The sequence below is a fragment of the Triplophysa rosa genome, linkage group LG8, assembly GCF_024868665.1.
Source record: "Triplophysa rosa linkage group LG8, Trosa_1v2, whole genome shotgun sequence".
Classification (NCBI taxonomy): domain Eukaryota; kingdom Metazoa; phylum Chordata; class Actinopteri; order Cypriniformes; family Nemacheilidae; genus Triplophysa; species Triplophysa rosa.
Window position 1 is genome coordinate 1458441 of NC_079897.1, and position 21622 is coordinate 1480062.

The 21622-nt window shown below is 40.0% G+C and overlaps 1 protein-coding gene across 2 annotated transcripts in view; it reads right to left on the bottom strand.

Annotated features, from left to right (window-relative positions):
* dhdds (dehydrodolichyl diphosphate synthase) overlaps positions 1 to 13838 on the bottom strand; it is a 23528-nt gene extending 9690 nt beyond the window's left edge. The window contains exons 1-7 of one of the 2 annotated variants that reach the window (XM_057339109.1): positions 13744 to 13838; positions 12868 to 12941; positions 12656 to 12772; positions 12414 to 12556; positions 11869 to 11985; positions 11453 to 11554; positions 11144 to 11258 (exon numbers count right to left, since the gene is read on the bottom strand). In XM_057339109.1, the coding sequence (XP_057195092.1) occupies positions 11144 to 11258; positions 11453 to 11554; positions 11869 to 11985; positions 12414 to 12556; positions 12656 to 12772; positions 12868 to 12930 (657 nt within the window). In that variant the 5' untranslated portion in view covers positions 12931 to 12941; positions 13744 to 13838. The remainder of the gene's footprint in view (positions 1 to 11143; positions 11259 to 11452; positions 11555 to 11868; positions 11986 to 12413; positions 12557 to 12655; positions 12773 to 12867; positions 12942 to 13743) is intronic. The other variant, XM_057339110.1, reaches the window with a different exon arrangement.
* Between the last annotated feature and the right edge of the window lie 7784 nt (positions 13839 to 21622).

A 21622-nucleotide genomic window follows, 5' to 3' on the forward strand; every position in this document is an offset into this window, starting at 1 on the left:
AGAGAGAGAGAGAGAGAGAGAGAGAGAGAGAGAGAGCTACCAAACAAATGATGCATAAAATTTAGCAGGTCAAGTATAGAAAACAGGAAAGCAATATCTTGATAACATATCCAAATACAACCAAACAAACAAACAGCCGCAGTAGTGTATGCACTAATCTGTCTACGTCTTAATCAGCTCATGAAAGAAGTGGAAATCTCGCTCATCAACAGCGGATTTGAGTTGATGTGAGTTTAACATGCTTTGGGTTCTTACACAAGATTTAAAATGAAATAGACCTAATTAGGGATGGGCGATATAATATCATTTGCGATATATCGGTAGAAATTCTCCACACGATAGGAATTACTCTTCCCGCGATATAAACGATAAATCCTAGTTGATGACGTATTTCTTTGTGAGACCCATTCACAGCTCACAGGCCTATAGCACTGAGAAAGAGTTTGCACTAAAAGAGGAGCTCTAACTCTCGTGAAGGATGGCACTGTATATGCTTCCGAGTTAATGTTTAGTTTCACTTTCGTTTTATTTAATTTGTAGTAATTGTTGATGGTCAACAACATTAAGTTTAGGTTAAAGTCTTTATTTAAACATTTGTTAGAAGTTATGCGCATTGCAAACATTGTTAAATATGATTTCTTGCCTGTTATATACAGGATGCATGAACGGAGCGTCCAGTGCACAGCTCGCGCCCCCACATGTGCTTTCATAGCGACACAGCGTGCACCGCACTGCTGCCTGTTTACATCCAGTACAAATGCGAGTTTGTATTACGTTATTTTAAATACGTTCATGAGCGTATGACAGCGTAGATTATTTAATTATATTTCTTTTATCCGCATTTTCTGTTCTATTTCTGTTACTTTTGCGTGAGTCCTACAGATATGTTTCTGTGAGAAGAGAAGGTTCATGCAGTTCAGGAGAGTGATTGACAGCGTGATGTGATCGTTTCCACCCAACAATAGGCTATATACAGTTTAGGTATGACATGATGTGTCTATGGAGTTTTAGTTAATTTAATTATTTCGTTCCTACAACCTTTTGAAGTCGAATGTCACTATTATATTTTATATTTACAAAAAATACTGTAGGTATATTTTAGGAGCCTGTTTGATTTGGGGTACGTTTTACTTTTTGATTAATGTTCGTGTTTCTGAGGCTCTAGACTACATGCAGCTACTATCACTGTAGCAAAAAACAGCGGTGGTGGATGGTGTTGAAGTTATATCGTCATTTGTATCGTCAGCGCCACAAATACCAGAAAATATTGTGATAGAGTTTTAGGGCCATATCGCCCATCCCTAGACCTAACGCACTCAATCAGAAGGAACTGTATTTCACCTCTATTCTCCGCATTAGGATGTTATTATAAACAGCCTACAGCTTGACCCAATGTTTCTGATTTACGATCGGTTGTTATTCCTGCTGAAAGTGACATCTGCCTATTTTCCCCAGTCTATACCCATCAGCTGCACCCATTTGATTATTGGCACACTCAATACCATCCTTCCCATCGCCATAACAACCAGTTGATAAATCACCACCAGCATCAAGATGGGAGGAGAGAGAGAGAGAGAGACTGTGACAGTAATTACTCCATTCTTCTCCCAAAGGATCTCTAAACATACCAACATCATTATCACCATGAGGATTATTGTGATCCATCATAGCAAAATTACCATCAGCAGGCATCACCATCTATCTTTACTCATCAGAACCGCCGTGAGTCACGTCAACAGTCCAACAACAACAGAAACTCAGGTCTGTTTCCTACTCTGTGCTAGGAGCAGATCAAAATGAACCCAGACTTAACATCCTCACTGTTCTCCTGTAAAGGTTTATTTCCACAGAAATAAGATGAGGGTTATGAAATATGAATCAGCCATTTCATTTTAAGCAAACTGAATCACAAAATCATTTCCACAGCGAAGAGAGTTTTAAATGTTCTTACTGTCAAAACAAACACTTTGCATGCAATGCTTGTGCAAAACTGAAATTAATGATTTTTGCTCAAAACGTATACAGAAGGAGGATAACAAGCATATCAGAAAAGGTTTAAATTAATTCCATGTATTTTCAATAGTACTGAGTCTACAGTCAGCAATACCTCAATTTAACCCGAATATAAATCATCATACTAATGAGGTGTAAATCGAACAGTTCATCTTGATTCGATACGATACAATATCGATTTTCTCCACCAGTGATGCAATTAGTGATGTGCAACGATTAACCTAATCCAGAATAAAAGTTTGTGTTTACATAATATATGTCTGTGTAATGTGCATATAAATTTAATTTTGTATTTATAAAGACATACACAGATATGTATATATTTAAGAAATGGCCAGTGGTGCAGAAAGAAGAAGCCAATGGCTGTGGTTTATGCGGATGGACACAGCATGGGCTGTCAGATGATCTTGTGACAATGCGACACACACCCAGGTCTGATCAACCTGCGGTGGGCCTCCCTTGACTAAGGGTGTCTTGTGATAAAGGGCCGAAACACCCAATGAGGCTGAGGTGCACAACTGACGATGTGTCGCATTGATGGGAACCATACAAAGGGCATTATCAGCAGCACCTCACCAAAAGGCATCTTTCACCCAGGATAATGGATGTGATGAAAGTGGGACACTCAACTCATGAGATGTCTCTCTGATAATGGCAAGGAAAGGTAAGTATGCTATGTATTCCTATAATCATATATCCCCCAAACACAGAGGACGGATGTTACATGATGAATGAGGACGTGGAGTGTCAAAATATAGGTACCTCATATCGATTTATCGTATCGTTGGAAATGTAATCGTTGCATCGATCCATATCGATGTATTGTTACACCCCTAATACCATCATGACTGAATTCATAAATTTGTCTTTAAAAACAGTGGCAAACTACACTGTGCGGCAGTGCGATCGTAATGTAATCAAGTAATGTAAGCCTTTTATTTTGAAATTATGCCAATTTATTTAATGAATATTCACATTTCCAAGTAATAGAGGGCAATGCACTATTAAAAAATACAGCTTCAAAACTATAAAAATGATACATATGCAATGCATGGACATGACACCCAATGATTTTTGCTTGTTTGTTTGCAGGGTGAAGTTACAGCGAAGTGAAGTACCCTATTGTGTTAGTACCATAAGCCATCACACTCACACAAACATGCAGAAACAAATCAATCTTTGAAAAAAAACAAAACCACAGTTATTGCACAACAACCCTCCACTCTGTTTACAAAGTGTGCCGTACCCATTGGCACACACTTTCTTAATACAGTGGCAAACCAGGCAAAAGGGGAAAGGTGCCAGTGTAAATAATAATTGTGCCAATAAAGTCAGACTCGTCTTCGCTATACATACGCAGCGTGCAGTAAAGTGACTCATCTTCTCTATAATCGTACGCAGCTAAAAGTGCTCCAGTATATAAGTCATGATTGTCTTTCTATACGTATCCGCAGCTTGCAGCAGTATAATGTCACTAGTCTTCTCTATCGATACGCAGCTGCCAGTATTATGAAGTCGTTCGTCTTCTCTATATAAAAGCAGCTGGGCAGCAGTTATAATGTCATGAGCCACTTCCTCTAATACATGCGGCAGTCTGCACAGTATAATCAGGTCTTGCTTTCTATGCACTTGCGCAGCTATAATCAGCTCTCTTTTCTCTATACATACGCGCAGCGCCGCAGCTATAAAGTCAGACGTGCGTCTTTGCTATATATCAGCTGTCGCAGCTATAAGTCAGACTCATCTTCTCTATGTACAGCGGCCCAGCTATAAAGTCAGACTCGTCTTCCTATACTACGCAGCTGTGCAGCTATAATGTCAGACTCGTCTTTCACTAAAGCGCAGCTATAAAGTCGATTCGTCTTCTCAATCGTATCATGGCAGCTATATAAGATCGTAGCACTGACGTCTGTCTTCTCAAACGTACAGCAGCTGTGCAGCTATAAAGTCAGACTCGTCTTCTCTATTCGTACGCAGCGGCGCAGCTATAAAGTCAGACTCGTCTTCGCTATACGTACGCAGCTGGGCAGCTATAAAGTCAGACTCGTATTCGCTATACGTACGCAGCTGTGCAGCTGTAATGTCAGACTCGTCTTCTCCAAACGTACACAGCTGTACAGCTATAAAGTCAGCTCGTCTTCTCTAATACGCGCAGCTATAAAGTCAGACTCGTCTTCTCTCGTAACACTGGCAGCTATAAAGTCAGACTCGTCTTCTTCTATCTCGCAGTGGCGCAGCTATAAAGTCAGACTCGTCTTCGCTATACATACGCAGCTGTGCAGCTATAAAGTCAGACTCGTCTTCTCTATCGTGCAGCGCCAGCTATAAAGTCAGACTCGTCTTCTCTATACATACGCAGCGTGCAGCTATAAAGTCAGACTCGTCTTCTCTACTAGCAGCGCCAGCTATAAAGTCAGACTCGTCTTCTCTAAACGCAGTGGCAGCTATAAGTCAGACTCGTCTTCTCTATAACAGCGCAGCTATAAGTCAGATTGTCTTCTCTCATACTGGCAGCTATAAAGTCAGACTCGTCTTCTCTACAACATGCAGCTATAAAGTCAGACTCGTCTTCTCTAAATAGCAGCTGCGCAGCTATAAAGTCAGACTCGTCTTCTCTAAACATGCGCAGCTATAAAGTCAGACTCGTCTTCTCTAAGCATGCGCAGCTATAAAGTCAGACTCGTCTTCTCTATACTAGCAGCTGGCAGCTATAAAGTCAGACTCGTATTCGCTATACGTACGCAGCTGTGCAGCTTAATGTCAGACTCGTCTTCTCAAACGTACACAGCTGTACAGCTATAAAGTCAGTCTCGTCTTCTCTATCATGCGCACGGCGCAGCTATAAAGTCAGACTCGTCTTTCCCATAACGTACCAGACTAGTGCAGCTATAAAGTCAGACTCGTCTTCTCTATTCGTACGCAGCGGCGCAGCTATAAAGTCAGACTCGTCTTCGCTATACGTACGCAGCTGGGCAGCTATAAAGTCAGACTCGTATTCGCTATACGTACGCAGCTGTGCAGCTGTAATGTCAGACTCGTCTTCTCCAAACGTACACAGCTGTACAGCTATAAAGTCAGTCTCGTCTTCTCTATCATCGCAGCTGCGCAGCTATAAAGTCAGACTCGTCTTCTCTATACATACGCAGCTGTGCAGCTATAAAGTCAGACTCGTCTTCTCTAAACACACTGGCAGCTATAAAGTCAGACTCGTCTTCTCTAAACATGCGCAGCTATAAAGTCAGACTCGTCTTCTCTATATACAGCTGCGCAGCTATAAAGTCAGACTCGTCTTCTTCTACACTGCGCAGCTATAAAGTCAGACTCGTCTTCTCACTAACAGCGCAGCTATAAAGTCAGACTCGTCTTCTCAACATGCAAGCGCAGCTATAAAGTCAGACTCGTCTTCTCGCTACATATGGCCGCAGCTATAAAGTCAGACTCGTCTTCTCTATATACCACTGCGCAGCTATAAAGTCAGACTCGTCTTCCTAACTACATGCGCAGCTATAAGTCAGACTCGTCTTCTCTAACATGCGCAGCTATAAAGTCAGACTCGTCTTCTCTAAGCACATGCGCAGCTATAAAGTCAGACTCGTCTTCTCTATACATACGCAGCTGTGCAGCTATAAAGTCAGACTCGTCTTCCTATACTAAGCAGCTGGCAGCTATAATGTCAGACCGTCTTCTCTATCTCGCATGCGCAGCTATAAAGTCAGACTCGTCTTCTCTATACATACGCAGCTGTGCAGCTATAATGTCAGACTCGTCTTCTCTATTCGTACGCAGCGGCAGCTATAAAGTCAGACTCGTCTTTGCTATACTACCAGTGTGCAGCTATAATGTCAGACTCTCTTCTCTATTCTACGCAGCGGCCCAGCTATAAAGTCAGACTCGTCTTCGCCAACTATACAGCTGTGCAGCTGTGCAGCTATAAGTGTCAGACTCATCTTCTCTATACACACAGCGACAGCTATAAAGTCAGATCGTCTTCTCTTCATGAGCTGCGCAGCTATAAAGTCAGACTCATCTTCTCTATCATACCAGCTGGCAGCTAAGTCAGACTGGCTTCTCCATACTATGCAGCTGCAGCTGACAGCTTATAAAGTCAGACTCATCTTCTCTACATCGCAGCTGCGCAGCTATAAAGTCAGACTCATCTCTCTCTCACTGACGCAGCTATAAAGTCAGACGCTCTTCTCTATGCATGCGCAGCTATAAAGTCAGACTCGTCTTCTCTATACATACGCACTGTGCAGCTATAAGTCAGACTCGTCTTCTCTATGAACATGCGCAGCTATAAAGTCAGACTCGTCTTCTCTAATACGCACTGCGCAGCTATAAAGTCAGACTCGTCTTCTCTATGACAGCGGCCCAGCTATAAAGTCAGACTCGTCTTCTCTAAGTACAGTGGCAGCTATAAAGTCAGACTCGTCTTCTCTATCTACACAGCGCCCAGCTATAAAGTCAGACTCGTCTTCTCTAAACATGCGCAGCTATAAAGTCAGACTCGTCTTCTCTAAAGCATGCGCAGCTATAAAGTCAGACTGTTCTTCTCCTATGAGCTGCGCAGCTATAAAGTCAGACTCGTCTTCTATACTACAGGTCGCAGCTTAATAGTCAGACTCGTCTTCTAACGTACACAGCTGTGCAGCTATAAAGTCAGCCTCGTCTTCCTTTCTAGAACAGCGGCAGCTATAAGTCAGACCACTCGCTCTTCTCAACATGAGCGCAGCTATAAAGTCAGACTCGTCTTCTCTATACATACGCAGCTGGCAGCTATAAGTCAGACTCGTCTTCTCTATGTACAGCGCCAGCTATAAAGTCAGACTCGTCTTCTCTAAACATGCGCAGCTATAAGTCAGACTCGTCTTCTCTAAGCATGCGCCAGCTATAAAGTCAGACTCGTTTCCTTTGCATGCGCAGCTATAAGTCAGACTCTCTCCTATTCATACAGCGACAGCTATAAAGTCAGAACTCGTCTTCTCTAAGTCATCGCAGCTATAAAGTCAGACTCGTCTTCCTTCGTACCAGTGTGCAGCTATAATGTCAGCCTGTCTTTCTTACTAGTCAGCGGCAGCTATAAAGTCAGACTCGTCTTTGCTACTAGCACTGCGCAGCTATAAGTCAGACTCTCTTCTCTACTACAGCGCAGCTATAAAGTCAGACTCGTCTTCCTATAGTACGCAGCTGGCAGCTATAAGTCAGACTCTCTTCTCTACTACACAGCGCAGCTATAAAGTCAGATCTCGTCTTCTCATCTATGCAGCGCGCAGCTATAAAGTCAGACTCGTCTTCTCATCATACCAGCTCGCAGCTATAAGTCAGACTTCTTCTCTATATACAGCGGCAGCTACAAAGTCAGACTCGTCTTCCTATACTACGCAGCTGGCAGCTATAAAGTCAGACTCGTTTCCTATACTACGCAGCTGTGCAGCTTAAGTCAGACTCGTCTTCTCACTACACAGCGTACAGCTATAAAGTCAGACTCGTCTTCTCTACACGCAGCGCGCAGCTATAAAGTCAGACTCTCTTCCTATACATACGCAGCTATAAAGTCAGACTCCTCTTCTCTAACATCCAGCGCGCAGCTTAAAGAGTCAGACGCGCTGTCTCTCATAGCATACACAGCTGTGCCAGCTACAGGGTATAAAGTCAGAGCTGTCGTCGCCTCTATACTACACAGCTGATCAGCTATAAACGTCAGACTCGTCTTCTCCAAACGTACGCAGCTGTGCAGCTATAAAGTCAGACTCGTCTTCTCTATTCGTACGCAGCGGCGCAGCTATAAAGTCAGACTCGTCTTCGCTATACGTACGCAGCTGGCAGCTATAAAGTCAGACTCGTATTCGCTATACGTACGCAGCTGTGCAGCTGTAATGTCAGACTCGTCTTCTCCAAACGTACACAGCTGTACAGCTATAAAGTCAGTCTCGTCTTCTCTATACATACGCAGCTGCGCAGCTATAAAGTCAGACTCTCTTCTCTAAACATACGCAGCTGCAGCTATAAAGTCAGACTTGTCTTCTCTAAACATCGCAGCTATAAAGTCAGACTCGTCTTCCTATACTAAGCAGCTGGCAGCTATAATGTCAGACCCGTCTTCTCTATCTCCATGCGCAGCTATAAAGTCAGACTCGTCTTCCTATACATACGCAGCTGTGCAGCTATAATGTCAGACTCTCTTCTCTATTCTACGCAGCGGCAGCTATAAAGTCAGACTCGTCTTTGCTATACGTACGCAGCTGTGCAGCTATAATGTCAGACTCATCTTCTCTATTCGTACGCAGCGGCCCAGCTATAAAGTCAGACTCGTCTTCGCTATCATGTACGCAGCTGTGCAGCTATAATAGTCAGACTCATCTTCTCTATTCGTACACAGCGGCCCAGCTATAAAGTCAGATTCGTCTTCTCAATTCGTATGCAGCTGTGCAGCTATAAAGTCAGACTCGTCTTCTCTATTCGTACGCAGCTGGCGCAGCTATAAAGTCAGACTGGTCTTCTCTAAACATATGCAGCTAGCGCAGCTATCAAAGTCAGACTCGTCTTCTCGTAAACATGCGCAGCTATAAAGTCAGACTCGTCTTCTCTAAACATGCGCAGCTATAGAGTCAGACTCGTCTTCTCTGAACATGCGCAGCTATAAAGTCAGACTCGTCTTCTCTAAACATGCGCAGCTATAAAGTCAGACTCGTCTTCTCTAAGCATGCGCAGCTATAAAGTCAGACTCGTCTTCTCTAAACATGCGCAGCTATAAAGTCAGACTCGTCTTCTCTAAGCATGGGCAGCTATAAAGTCAGACTCGTCTTCTCTATACGTAAGCAGCTGGGCAGCTATAAAGTCAGACCCGTCTTCTCTATCGTGCGCAGTGGCGCAGCTATAAAGTCAGACTCGTCTTCGCTATACATACGCAGCTGTGCAGCTATAATGTCAGACTCATCTTCTCTATTCGTACCAGCGGCCAGCTATAAAGTCAGACTCGTCTTTGCTATACGTACGCAGCTGTGCAGCTATAATGTCAGACTCTCTTCTCTATTCGTACGCAGCGGCCCAGCTATAAAGTCAGACTCGTCTTCCTATATGTACGCAGCTGTGCAGCTATAATGTCAGACTCTCTTCTCTATTCGTACACAGCGGCCCAGCTATAAAGTCAGATTCGTCTTCTCAATTCGTATGCAGCTGTGCAGCTATAAAGTCAGACTCGTCTTCTCTATCGTACGCAGCTGGCAGCTATAAAGTCAGACTGTCTTCTCTAAACATATGCAGCTGCGCAGCTATCAAAGTCAGACTCGTCTTCTCTAAACATGCGCAGCTATAAAGTCAGACTCGTCTTCTCTAAGCATGCGCAGCTATAAAGTCAGACTCGTCTTCTCTAAACATGCGCAGCTATAAAGTCAGACTCGTCTTCTCTAAGCATGCGCAGCTATAAAGTCAGACTCGTCTTCTCTATACATACGCAGCTGGGCAGCTATAAAGTCAGACTCGTCTTCGCTATACGTAAGCAGCTGGGCAGCTATAATGTCAGACCTCGTCTTCTCTATCTGCGCAGTGGCGCAGCTATAAAGTCAGACTCGTCTTCGCTATACATACGCAGCTGTGCAGCTATAATGTCAGACTCGTCTTCTCTATCGTACGCAGCGCCAGCTATAAAGTCAGACTCGTCTTCTCTATACGTACGCAGCTGTGCAGCTATAAGTCAGACTCGTCTTCTCTATGTAGCAGCGCCCAGCTATAAAGTCAGACTCGTCTTCTCTATATGTACATGTCGCAGCTATAAAGTCAGACTCGTCTTCTCATTAACATGCGCAGCTATAAAGTCAGACACGTCTTCTCTAACAGGCTAGCGCAGCTATAAAGTCAGACTCGTCTTCTCTATACAATACAGTGGCAGCTATAAAGTCAGACTGTCTTCTCTAACGTCATCGCTGGCAGCTATAAAGTCAGACTCGTCTTCCTATACGTACGCAGCGGCAGCTATAAGTCAGACTCGTCTTCTAAACGTAACAGCTGCAGCTATAAAGTCAGCTCTCTTCTCTATTCATCGCAGCGCGCAGCTATAAAGTCAGACTCGTCTTCGTCTATACATACACTGTGCAGCTATAAGTCAGACTCGTCTTCTCTATACATACAGCGGCAGCTATAAAGTCAGACTCGTCTTCGCTACTAAAGCATGGCGCAGCTATAAGTCAGACCGTCTTCTCTATTCGCATGCGCAGCTATAAAGTCAGACTCGTCTTCCTACAACAGTGCGCAGCTATAAAGTCAGACTCATCTTCTCTATCGTACGCAGCGGCCCAGCTATAAAGTCAGACTCGTCTTTCTAAAGCAGCTGTCGCAGCTATAATAGTCAGACTCAGTCTTCTCTATCGACGCAGCGGCCCAGCTATAAAGTCAGACTCGTCTTCCTAAACTATGCAGCGTGCAGCTGTCACTATAAGTCAGACTCTCTTCTCTATTCGTAGCAGCACGCGGCCAGCTATAAAGGCAGATTCGTCTTCATTCTATGCAGCTTGCGCAGCTATAAAGTCAGACTCCTTTCCTATTCATACCAGCTGGAGCAGCTGTAATGTCAGAACTAGGTCTCCTCCATACTATCAGCTGAACAGCTATCAAAGGTCAGTCTCTTCTCTATCATCGCAGCGGCGCAGCTATAAAGTCAGACTCGTCTTCGCTATACATACGCAGCTGNAGCTGCGTATGTATAGAGAAGACAAGACTTTATAGCTGCGTATGTATAGAGAAGACAAGACTTCATAACTGTGCAGCTGCGTATGTATAGAGAAGACAAGACTTTATAGCTGCGTATGTATAGAGAAGACAAGACTTTATAGCTGCGTATGTATAGAGAAGACAAGACTTCATAACTGTGCAGCTGCGTATGTATAGAGAAGACAAGACTTTATAGCTGCGTATGTATAGAGAAGATGCGTGTGCTTGAGTTTTTATCGGCTCTGCTTGTGCTGTACAGTGTAGACCCGCGTGACTTTGTATCTGCGCAAATTGAGCTGTTTAAAAGACGCGCAAGACTTTTACGTTGCGTAATTCAAACTGGTGTTTCAGTTCTAGTAAAGAGCTGAACTTTTATTAAACCTGGAATGTTCCTTTAAGGAATGAAAATAAGCATATTCACTACCTGCCACAGCAGGAAGTCACTTAAGCGCACTTCTCCAGATGTACGGATGAGCAGATCAGGGTTTGGAGAGTTACTGCTGTACAGACACTGACTGAGCAGCACCTCAGACACATCACTGACAAATCACAGACACAAACAAACAATAAATAAATGTACAGGTAACAGAAAGGAAACATCATCGTAAAATAGGGTCACACATTTGAGTGTCCTTATACATTTCTTTTAAATGTTTGGGTAAAGTATGTCTTCAATTTTGTAATTATGTCAAAAGCATATATAGGCACAAATCTGTATAAATTTGACATTTACCTGGATTTTATGAAACCCTGCTCGACTCCCCAGGCCATTTCCTTGACTGCGTTTGCGATTTCATGTCTTGAGGTGTATGCAAAACATACATTGAGAAAACACCTGCAGAGACCAGCAGTTGAGAATGCATGAGCCTGAACAAATAAAAGTTCAATTAAAACTACATGTATCCAACTAAATCGTCACGCTGTCAAAGAGAAGCGATAAATATACAGTGTCCAACTGACATGAATAGCAAAACAGTGCTGTTTGTTTGAAATAAAAAAACATTCTGAAAAGCAAAAAACACAGTATACAACTATGCACATGCAACAAGAGGAGAATGTTTTGGATACACCTGGCACAATATAGCTAAAAGCACAATATCATAAAAATCATTCTAAATATAAAAGAAAACACTAGCATGCAGACGTTACTTGTTGTGGGCTTTGGTGGACACCACGGCGTTGGCAATGAGCTGCTGCAGGTCTAGAGGAAGAAGAGTCAGATCGCCCAGCACCCGGACACACACACCATGCTTCTCAAGATTCTCACTGAAAATAACAACACATTTACACATCTGTTGCCTTTATAATACACAATTTGGACTTTGGCATTATGAAGTCATGGGGCTGTGTTATAAAGTATGACTGACTACTAATAACAGTTAGCAAGTACACCTACTATCTACACGGCCCTCTATATTGCTGTGGTTAATTATGCTCATCTGCATGTTTTTCCTTTTCTCGGCTTATTCAACAGACAAACTAAAATGCGGACTGTTGAAATATAGCTTTTTGTTATTATAGCAGGTGTATGATACAATAGAGCAGTAAAATTAAGCAGTTCCTCGCTCTCCATAATCAATCAAGATGTTGATATTGGGTTTGTTTTGTGAGGCGACATTCGTTTATCCAAAGCGACCACTAATATCCAACCATATTTTTTATAAATAACAGATGAACATTCAGAATCAACTTACTGTTCCATCAGCAGGCGGCTGAATTTCTGCCTGGCCAGCTCTATCAGGCCATCCACCTCTTCTTTGGATCGCTTGAAGTTCTCAATGCTGAACGCATACACAGTGACTTCATGGATCCCCAGGTTCAGACACCAGCGCAGTGTCTGTAAGCGTCAACAACACATACCACCAATGTGGTGTCAAATTGTGTACAAAGTTTGTAAGATTCGTGGTCAGGAGACGATAAATGGCTTAGCCTTTACCTCCGCAAGTTTGTCAAAGCCTTGAGTGTGGCCTTCCTGTCTCTCCACATGCCTCTTTTGGGCATAACGTCGATTCCCATCCATGATAAAAGCCACATGTCTGGGCATGGGTCCTGCCTTAAATAGAGAGTTACCAGAAGTCATCACGGTAGAAAACGAATATTTCAGTTCGGTTTCATTGTTCAGAGCTACTGTGATACTATGAACCTCACCTTCAGGATGTTTGCAGTAAGTCTTTCTATGAGACTTAATTCTGTCTCTCGAATCCACGACATGAGTGTTGTTTCTGTTCAAATGAAAAGAATTACTGTCACTATGTGTAATGATTACAACATCTGTATTTTTTTTCACAGTATAAGTGGATCACCTCCCGTATGAAAAATAGTGTTATGTATTGCAGTAAACCTCCTAGATACTATAGGGGCGGTTTCCCGGACAGGGATTAGTTTAAACCAGGACTAGGCCTTAGTTAAATTAGGATATATAAGTTGTCTTTAAAAACATACTTTATAAAAAACATTACTGGTTTGCATCTTGAGACAAAACAATCAAATTGATATATTTTAACATATGTCTGTGTAAGTTGTTTTTGATCAAAACCCTGTCTGGTTAACCACCCCAAAGTGTTTTTTAACCCACCTTACTAGTAAATGCTAGGATATACCTTACTACAGTTTATCAATACACTGTAGTTAAATAAAAAGTGTAGCAATGACTAAAATACACTCACACAGTGTAGTAGTAACTATAAAGTACACAGTAGTATATTTTAGTAGTGGTAGCAGTATATCTTATAGTAGTAACTACAATTTACTCTAATTTGCTGTGGTAAATAATAAAGTATAACGTTATCACATTTTTTTTCTTTTGGGCTACTCTGTATGCTGTATCTAGCTCCTTTTGACAGATTACAAATAGCACACGGCTGTCTTCTATAATGACATATTTAAATTAATATCTGAATGACAGCATTATTTCTATTACACGTGACCGTACACAAGTGCTCGCGCCCCGATCTTAAATGATCGTGGAACTATTATAATCATTAAAGGAGGCTTTTATTCAAACAAATCGAAATCAAACCGTACATTCGCAGATCTTTAAATCATCAAGCTCCAACTCACAGCCTGGTGTGTATGATGACGTCTTCTTCCCCTGACCGGATGTGACGTGTTATGAACGCGACCGTAAATTGCTGTTAGAAGGGATACAGCTACGGCCGGAAGTGGTGCAAAATCTCGCCATATAATTACAATAAATTACATAAGCTAACGCCAACACCTACACCTAACCTTACAATAATAAAAAAATATGAATCAACTGTTTTCAACGTGACAAAAATTATGCGGTATTGAAGTGCGCATGCCCAGTGGAGGTAGCTGTATCCCTTCGAGTCAAAACCTAAATTGTGATGGGAGAAACGAGGGCTGTGGGACCGAAATCGCCCACTATTGCCTACATTACTTCACTAATGTAGTCCACTTTGAGGAGCTGGTGAAAACGATTGAGTAATTTCGGACACTCGGTGCACTGGAAATGCTGAGGGCGCCATCTTCTGCCGAGACGCGGGAATTCATTCAGCGCGAGCGTCACGATAGATGGCTAGCAGCTAGCCGTGGGTGTACATCGGTTGTACACTCATCTGGCTTAAAATTAAATCTCAATAAATGTGAATTAATGCCAATTAATAATTCCCCTCTGTTAACCTTTCATACTATCCCAATTAAAGATACTATCAAATACTTGGGTATTCATTTACAAAGGACTACACTAGAATGAATAATCTCAATATTTGGAATAATATAGACAATTGAAAAGCTTGCTTGAATCTGTGGTCTCAAAGAGATATCTCCATTATTGGACGAATTTTTCTTACAAAAATGGAGTGCATTTCTAGATTTATTTACCCTGCCTACTCAATTTCACTTCCCAAGAATGCCATAAAAGCTATACTAGGCCAACTTTAATTATATTTGGAAAAGGAAATATGATCAAAGAATACGAGGAAGGAGGTTTAAAAGCCATTGATATTGACTGTATTAATGAAACTATTAAACTAAACTGTGTAAAATCTTTTTTTAAATACGAAAACAGCTTTTGGTTTCATATACCTTCCCAAATTTTTAGGAAATTGGGAGGTATTCATTTCCTCCTTAAATGTGATTATGACCTCAAAAAACCTTTTAATTTTTTTAACCCTTTTAAATTTTCACTTTTTCATCAACAGATGTTAATTCTACTGGAAATTGATCTATAAACATAATTTTAGTCCCCATAATATCCCTTTATGGAACTGCAGATATGTAACTATTTAATAAATTACAGTTAAAGGGACAGTTCATCCAAAAATGAAAAATCTGTCATCATTTTCTCACCCTCAGGTTGTTTCAAACCTGTATAAATGTCTTTGTTCCAATGAACACAGAGAAAGATATTTGGAAGAATGTTAGAAATTTTCAGTTCTGGGACATCATCCTCTACCATAGTAGGAAAAAATATTGTATTTTTTGTTCTGTTGAACACATGATGAGATATTTTGAAGAATTTAGGAAAAGAGTTCTCGGGCACCTTTGTGTCATGGCTCTGCTTCCTTAGTCATGTTTTTCTTGGTCCTGTAGCAGAGCCATGACAAGGTCTTTGGTTATGTGTGGAGAGAAACATATTATTGTCCGTTTGACAATAATATACGTTCTCTCCAGTGTCTTGTCATTGGCCCCATTCCTCTCGTTTCCTTGTCATCTTTCCCTAAGTGTTTGATTACCCTCACCTGCCCTATGTCGTTATCCCTCGTTTGTTTTCCCTATATATACCCTCTTGTTTCTTTGTCCTGTGCTCTTGTATTGCGTTGTGCTGGATTGTGTTCCTGGTCCTGTGCTTACCCGTGTTCCTGGTCCTGTGCTTACCCGTGTTCCTGGTCCTGTGCTTACCCGTGTTCCTGTTCCTGTGCTTACCCGTGTTCCTGTTCCTTGCCTGTTCGTGTCTTGTGAGTTTTGTGCCTTGTATTATTTAAGACGTTTGGTCGTGTCCTTGAGTTTAGTTTATTTGTCTTGTTTTCATTTTGCCCCCTCTTGGGAAGTCTTTTGTTTTATTTATATTTCTTAGTTCTGTTTTCCCCCATTGTGGGTGTTTCTGTTCTGTTTTGTTGATTAAATAAATATATTTAACTCCTTCATCGCCGTTGCCTGCACTTGTGTTCTTCCTTCTGCCAATCCTGACACTTTGACTACAATTCTTCCTACTATGGTAGTCAATGATGTCCCGCAACTGCAAATGACTGACATTCTTCCAAATATCTTTCTTTGTGTTCATCGGAACAAAGTAATTTTTACAGGTATGAAATTACATGAGCGTGAGTAAATGACGATAGAATTTTCATTTTTGGAGGAACTATCCGTTTAATGATTCACTTTTTGCAACACAACCTCTTTTTGAAGCACTGATTCGAAACAAAAGATTCCTAAAGGTTTTGAAGCTTCATGAAGCAGTGTTTCGAAAACAAGAAGGATGTTTTTTCAACTTTGATTTTCTATTTCGGTTTACAAATATTCGAAAAATACACGTTTTACGTGTTTATAGACTATCAAGAAAAAAAGTCTTTATAGACTGAACAGCAACAATAAAACAGATAACAAGAAGAATGTTGTTTGAGTTCAAAGTAACAAGGTGTTTTTCAATTGTCCGTCCGGCTTAGAAAGGCCAATGTAATGCAATATAAGACCAATGCCGCCTTTGTTTCATCTATAACATTTTCCCAACGAAATAATTGTCTAAAAACACTCCTATTCATTTTCATTGATTGAATAGAAATGACGAATATAAAAATCCGTGCACATTATAGCTACACTTAATCAGAAATGTTCTGTCGATTTATGTTACCCATCAGATTTTGCTACCCTGAATTTGAGATTGGGTTGGGGTAACTTAGTTTTAGGGGTTGGGGGAGGGGTTAGTCCTGTTTTGTATGGAGGCGTCAAAATTCGACAGGGTAGCACAATTCGTCAGAACTCCGGCTCTATGGGCAAGGGTGGGCTGAGCCCACCTAAACGTCTGTCTCGCCCACCCAATGAGAATAAAAAACAACACCAAAAACGCATTATTTTCTATTGGCTGAAAGCAAGGCCAGGCTTCACTCACAGAGAGTCTTTAGTTTGTAAGCATGAGACCGAGCGCATTTAGGCCACGCCCCATGAAAACAATCCAACCCTCTCCATTCTATTGCGGGAAGCTGCCTCCTTGTCATTTCTGACTGGTTATAACAAACAAAAAAGACCAATGTTCAAAATCTGCTGTGTAACAAGGTGTACAGTAAACAAGCTCCCGCTTCAGACATAAATCTCCCTCCATCTCAAACACCTCAATTCATGCTGCAGGTGGTAGCGAAACAGAGTTTAGTAGTTTAGGCGGACCTCATATACAACAGCACATGATGTAAAGTTCATTGTGCAGTGTAATCATGCAGATTCATTCATTAAAACGGTAGTTTTTTGCGAAATTAAACAGAAGTCAGTGATCGTTCAGTGATGGGAAATGTTCTTAGACCGCTTTCTTATTTATGTCCAGTTTACATAACCGCTTTATTAATACGTAAACATCAATAAAATCAAACGCTCACAATTACTAAATAAAAGGCAATAATCAACAATAATGATTTTTGTTTTAATCTTTTCGTCTTCTGTAATGCATGCATGTTTTTTATATTTATATAACATCATAAATCATTTAAAACCTGCATGCAGTCGTATATTTCAGTGTTTGTTCCAACAAAACCAAACCTCAAGAGTGACAAACAACAGCAATATGAAAGACTGAGAGCATGAGAATGAACTCGTTAAAAAAATCAGGGTTCATAAAACATTCTTTTTTACTTTTTCTCATACGTGTACAAACATTAGTTTTGTGTTGTTTAAAACTAAATATGAACTTGGGTTTTTTTGTTGCGATTTTTCCGTTTTAAAAACGCAGATCATCTTTTTTGTTGTTTGACCTGTTTTCTCCAGTTCATTTTCAATTTGGGAGAAATGTTGTCAGAAGTTCACAGATATAAACAAAAATGATCATTTTACCAAAACACATTGCTATCAGAAAAAAATAAAATACTTTTGAAATGGTCTCTTAATTTTTTCTCCGGTGTATGTGCGGGGGTATATGCCCACCCAGAATATCTGCTAGCCCACCCTTCTGCACCTGCACTCTTAAAAGAAATGGTTCTATTTAGAACCAGAAATGGTTCTATCACTTGCTTCATATATGGAACCCCAAAATGGTTCTATATTGAACCAACTTAATGGGTTCAATAAAAAGAACCCCAAATGGTTCGTTGAATCCAAGCTAAATGGTTCTTTATAGAACCATTAAAGGTTCTTTATTATTATGAGTTATTTATTATTGATAATAAATTATAGCCAATCCAGACAATTCAAAAAGTTTATATTTATTCATTTTATTATGTAAAAGTTTAAAATCACATCTCTGTACTCTGTATTAGACAGAAAAACTTTAAGTTATTTTACATTTAAAATGTTTCATTACATTCAACCATTTAGTTTTAATAATTTCCATTAAGCATTTTCACATTTTAATAAACATACGCATAAGCTTGTTTTTGCACTGCATGTACATAAACAAACACATTTTAAAATTGCATCTCTGTATTAAAGAGCTAAACTTTACACTTTAATTACATTGCATTCAACCATTTTGTTTAAATTATTCACTTTTTTTATAAACATACATAAGCTTGTTTAAGTACAGTACTTAACTTTATGCATCTCTGAAATGAGGAAAAGAATCACAATGCAGATAAAAACATTTCATGAACAATTAAAACATATTAAATAGCACTACAATTTACACAAGTTGATTGTACAGTACATTTTTAGTACAGGTATTGGTGTTCTTGTGTCGTGAGGAGACTTAAGTTTAAGCAAATATTTTTGAATAAAAGTCATTGTGTTCTTAATGGCAACTGAACATTGAAAAGAAAATAGACCGCAAACAGGCATTCCACAGCCTGTGTCATGTCAATGTCTGCCTCTCTTATGATGTTCACGTTGTCCATTATAATGCTGACACTTTCAGCTTTGAGGGTATCAGGAGAGCCGTTAAACACTATGGTTGGTGTAGGACCTTTGGGTTCCTGTAAAACAAACATGAACCGTTCCTTTATTTAAAGTCAAGTGACTCAAATGTAAATAAAACTACAGAAGACTATACTTACAATATTTACACTGTAGAGGAAGCTGGCGTTTTCTTTAAATAATGCTGGCAATAAAATGAGTGCAGCACTCCTAACAAGACCTACAAACAGATACAAATTATTGTACATTAGGTACAGAAATCAACTAAAGGGATCGTTTACTCAAAAATTAAAATTCATTCACTCACTCTCTTGTAATTTCAAACCTATATGGTTTTATTTCTTCAGCAGAAAACAAAAATATATATATTTTTAAGAACGTTGGTAACTGAACAACGCTGATAGCCATTTACTTCTATTGGACACAAAACCAATGCAGGTCAATGGGCACCGTCGTTGTTCAGTTACCAGCCTTTTTCGAAATATCTTCTGTTGTGTTCTGGTGAACAAAGTCATACAGGTTTGAAATGACAAGAGAGTGAGTAAATGATGGCAGAATTTTTCATTTTTGGGTAAACTTTAATAATACTAAAATTATTTCACATTTTCTCTAATACAATTTATAGGTGCTACAATGTTTACATTGACAGTGCAGATAATGCAACTTTACACTGGGCAAGGAACAAATATGATGTAGTTACCTTCTGTGGTTTCCTCTGCTGGTCCAATGAGATTGGCATAGAGTTTCCTTTGACTTCCTTCTTTTGCACTCCTGATGATGTTTGGGGCCATTTCATTTAGAGATGTTTCCATGTTCTTCGCCAAGTCTGTTCCAAACCTCATTGTCATTTCATGCAGCATCTTAAACACAAAAAAATTGTTTACTTCAGGTGCATATATCCAAATTACACACTATCAGACAAACAAGTTACTTAAAAGTCAGCATGAATTGGAGGCTGCAATTGACTATAGTGATGTATTTTCCGAAACAAAATGTTCAATTAGAAAAATAGTGTGCGTGGTAATCAAAATGACTCCAGGCGTTGAATCCCACATGATAAAATAACTTGATTAGAAATAGAGTAGACATCTGGATCATATTTTCTATTCCATTTGCAATTCATTTGTGAAATTTCATTTAAAAAATTGACATTTCTGAGTAACCAACATATACGCAGACTCGGTGCGGATACGAACGCTGCAGAGCACTGCAATCGTACAGCTTTAATGCAGACCGGCGGGAAGTTCTCAGCTGTGGCCAGCAGTGTCCACTTTCCTTCAGAGTTTAGCTCCAACCCTAATAAAACACTCCTGAACAAGCTAATCAAAATCTTCAGGATTACTGAAGAGTAACAGGCAGGCAGTTAAGTTTGATCAGGGTTGGAGGAGCCTGACAGCACGAAAATGGACCGTGCGGGCCGCGGCCCAAACTTAAGAACTTCTACACCTGTTAACATAGGCCTGTGAAAAAATACTCACGGAGTATGTATAAAACTGTGACAAACGTTCACATATCATATCCCTCCGTCTTCCACCCGGTTTGCTTTTATCGTTATCTTACCGTTAACGAACAGCGACCACGCGCTTCATTGAAATTACGCTTCTGTCTATCTCGTCGCCTTATAACACAGCTGTCTTATATTGCCAATTTAATTAACAATGACAAGTAAATAAAGGGAAAATGTAACTTAATTCATTAAAAACAGGAGCAAAATCAGTTTAACAGCACTTTCTGACCCGACGGCTGACGAAGCCCGTCAGTGCTAACGTTACCAGCAGTATTTTTAACTGAGGTAAATATTATATTTAGTATAACTATTTAACACTAGGGCTACTCTAACAAATATAAATATCAACTTATTATACTAAATATTTCGGTAATATAGTTTCAAAAATGTAAAAACTTTACTTACCCGAGGGTATGAACGGGCAGAAATGGCGGACTCCTCAGTTTTAAAAATAAACTGTCACTGTCTCGAGGTTCATCTTCGCCAATCCACCAATAGGAATTCGAGGATGGTGCAACACATAATACGCCACCAGAGGGTATTTTTGCGATTATTTGTTTTTAATGCCCCCTTTGGATTAAATTAAACATTGACAATATGATATGGTACAAAATAAAGAAAACACCTGGATATACAAAATGATTTACCAAAAAGGCAAACAATAATGTATTAGGAAATGTATTATGCTTGCATAAATTTTTTTACAGGAAATAAACAGTACACTTTATATTAATTTTATAATACAATATTAATATTTCGTTGACTCTTGTTTTTGACCACAGCAGTCACTCTCCTTTTTGACACAAAATGTGTTGTGTAGGTCTATAATTATTGTGTTATCTTTAGTTTACACTTCAGTCACAAAACATGAATTATAGAACCATTTTATTAAAAAGGTTCTTTGCCCTCCAAGGGTTCTACATAGAACCTTTTTTTTGGTAAAAGGTTCTATTTGCCAAGTACAGAACCCCAGGGTTCTATATAGAACCTAAAGGAACCTTTTTTTTTTAGAGTGGATGGTACCGGGCCTGCATTTAATGATTATTGTGTGATACCCAATCTGTAGATCTGTTGACATCATAGGTTTTAGATTGTATTATGGGAACATAAGGAAAACTTCATTTCATTGTACTTATTCTACAGAGATATTTTTTTGGCAAAGTACACCCATGGGTGCAGAAGAAGACTGTACATTTATAATCCATATCTACTAAAAACTAATACTAATTTTGCTATGTTATGTAATATATATAATATAATTTTGCAAAGTATATGAACAATTAGATTTGTTTTGTGAAAGGAAAACACGTGAAAGGGAAAAAACACTACTCATTTATTTTTGTGGACTTGTGGTTGACATTACAGGCCACCTGCCTTATCAAA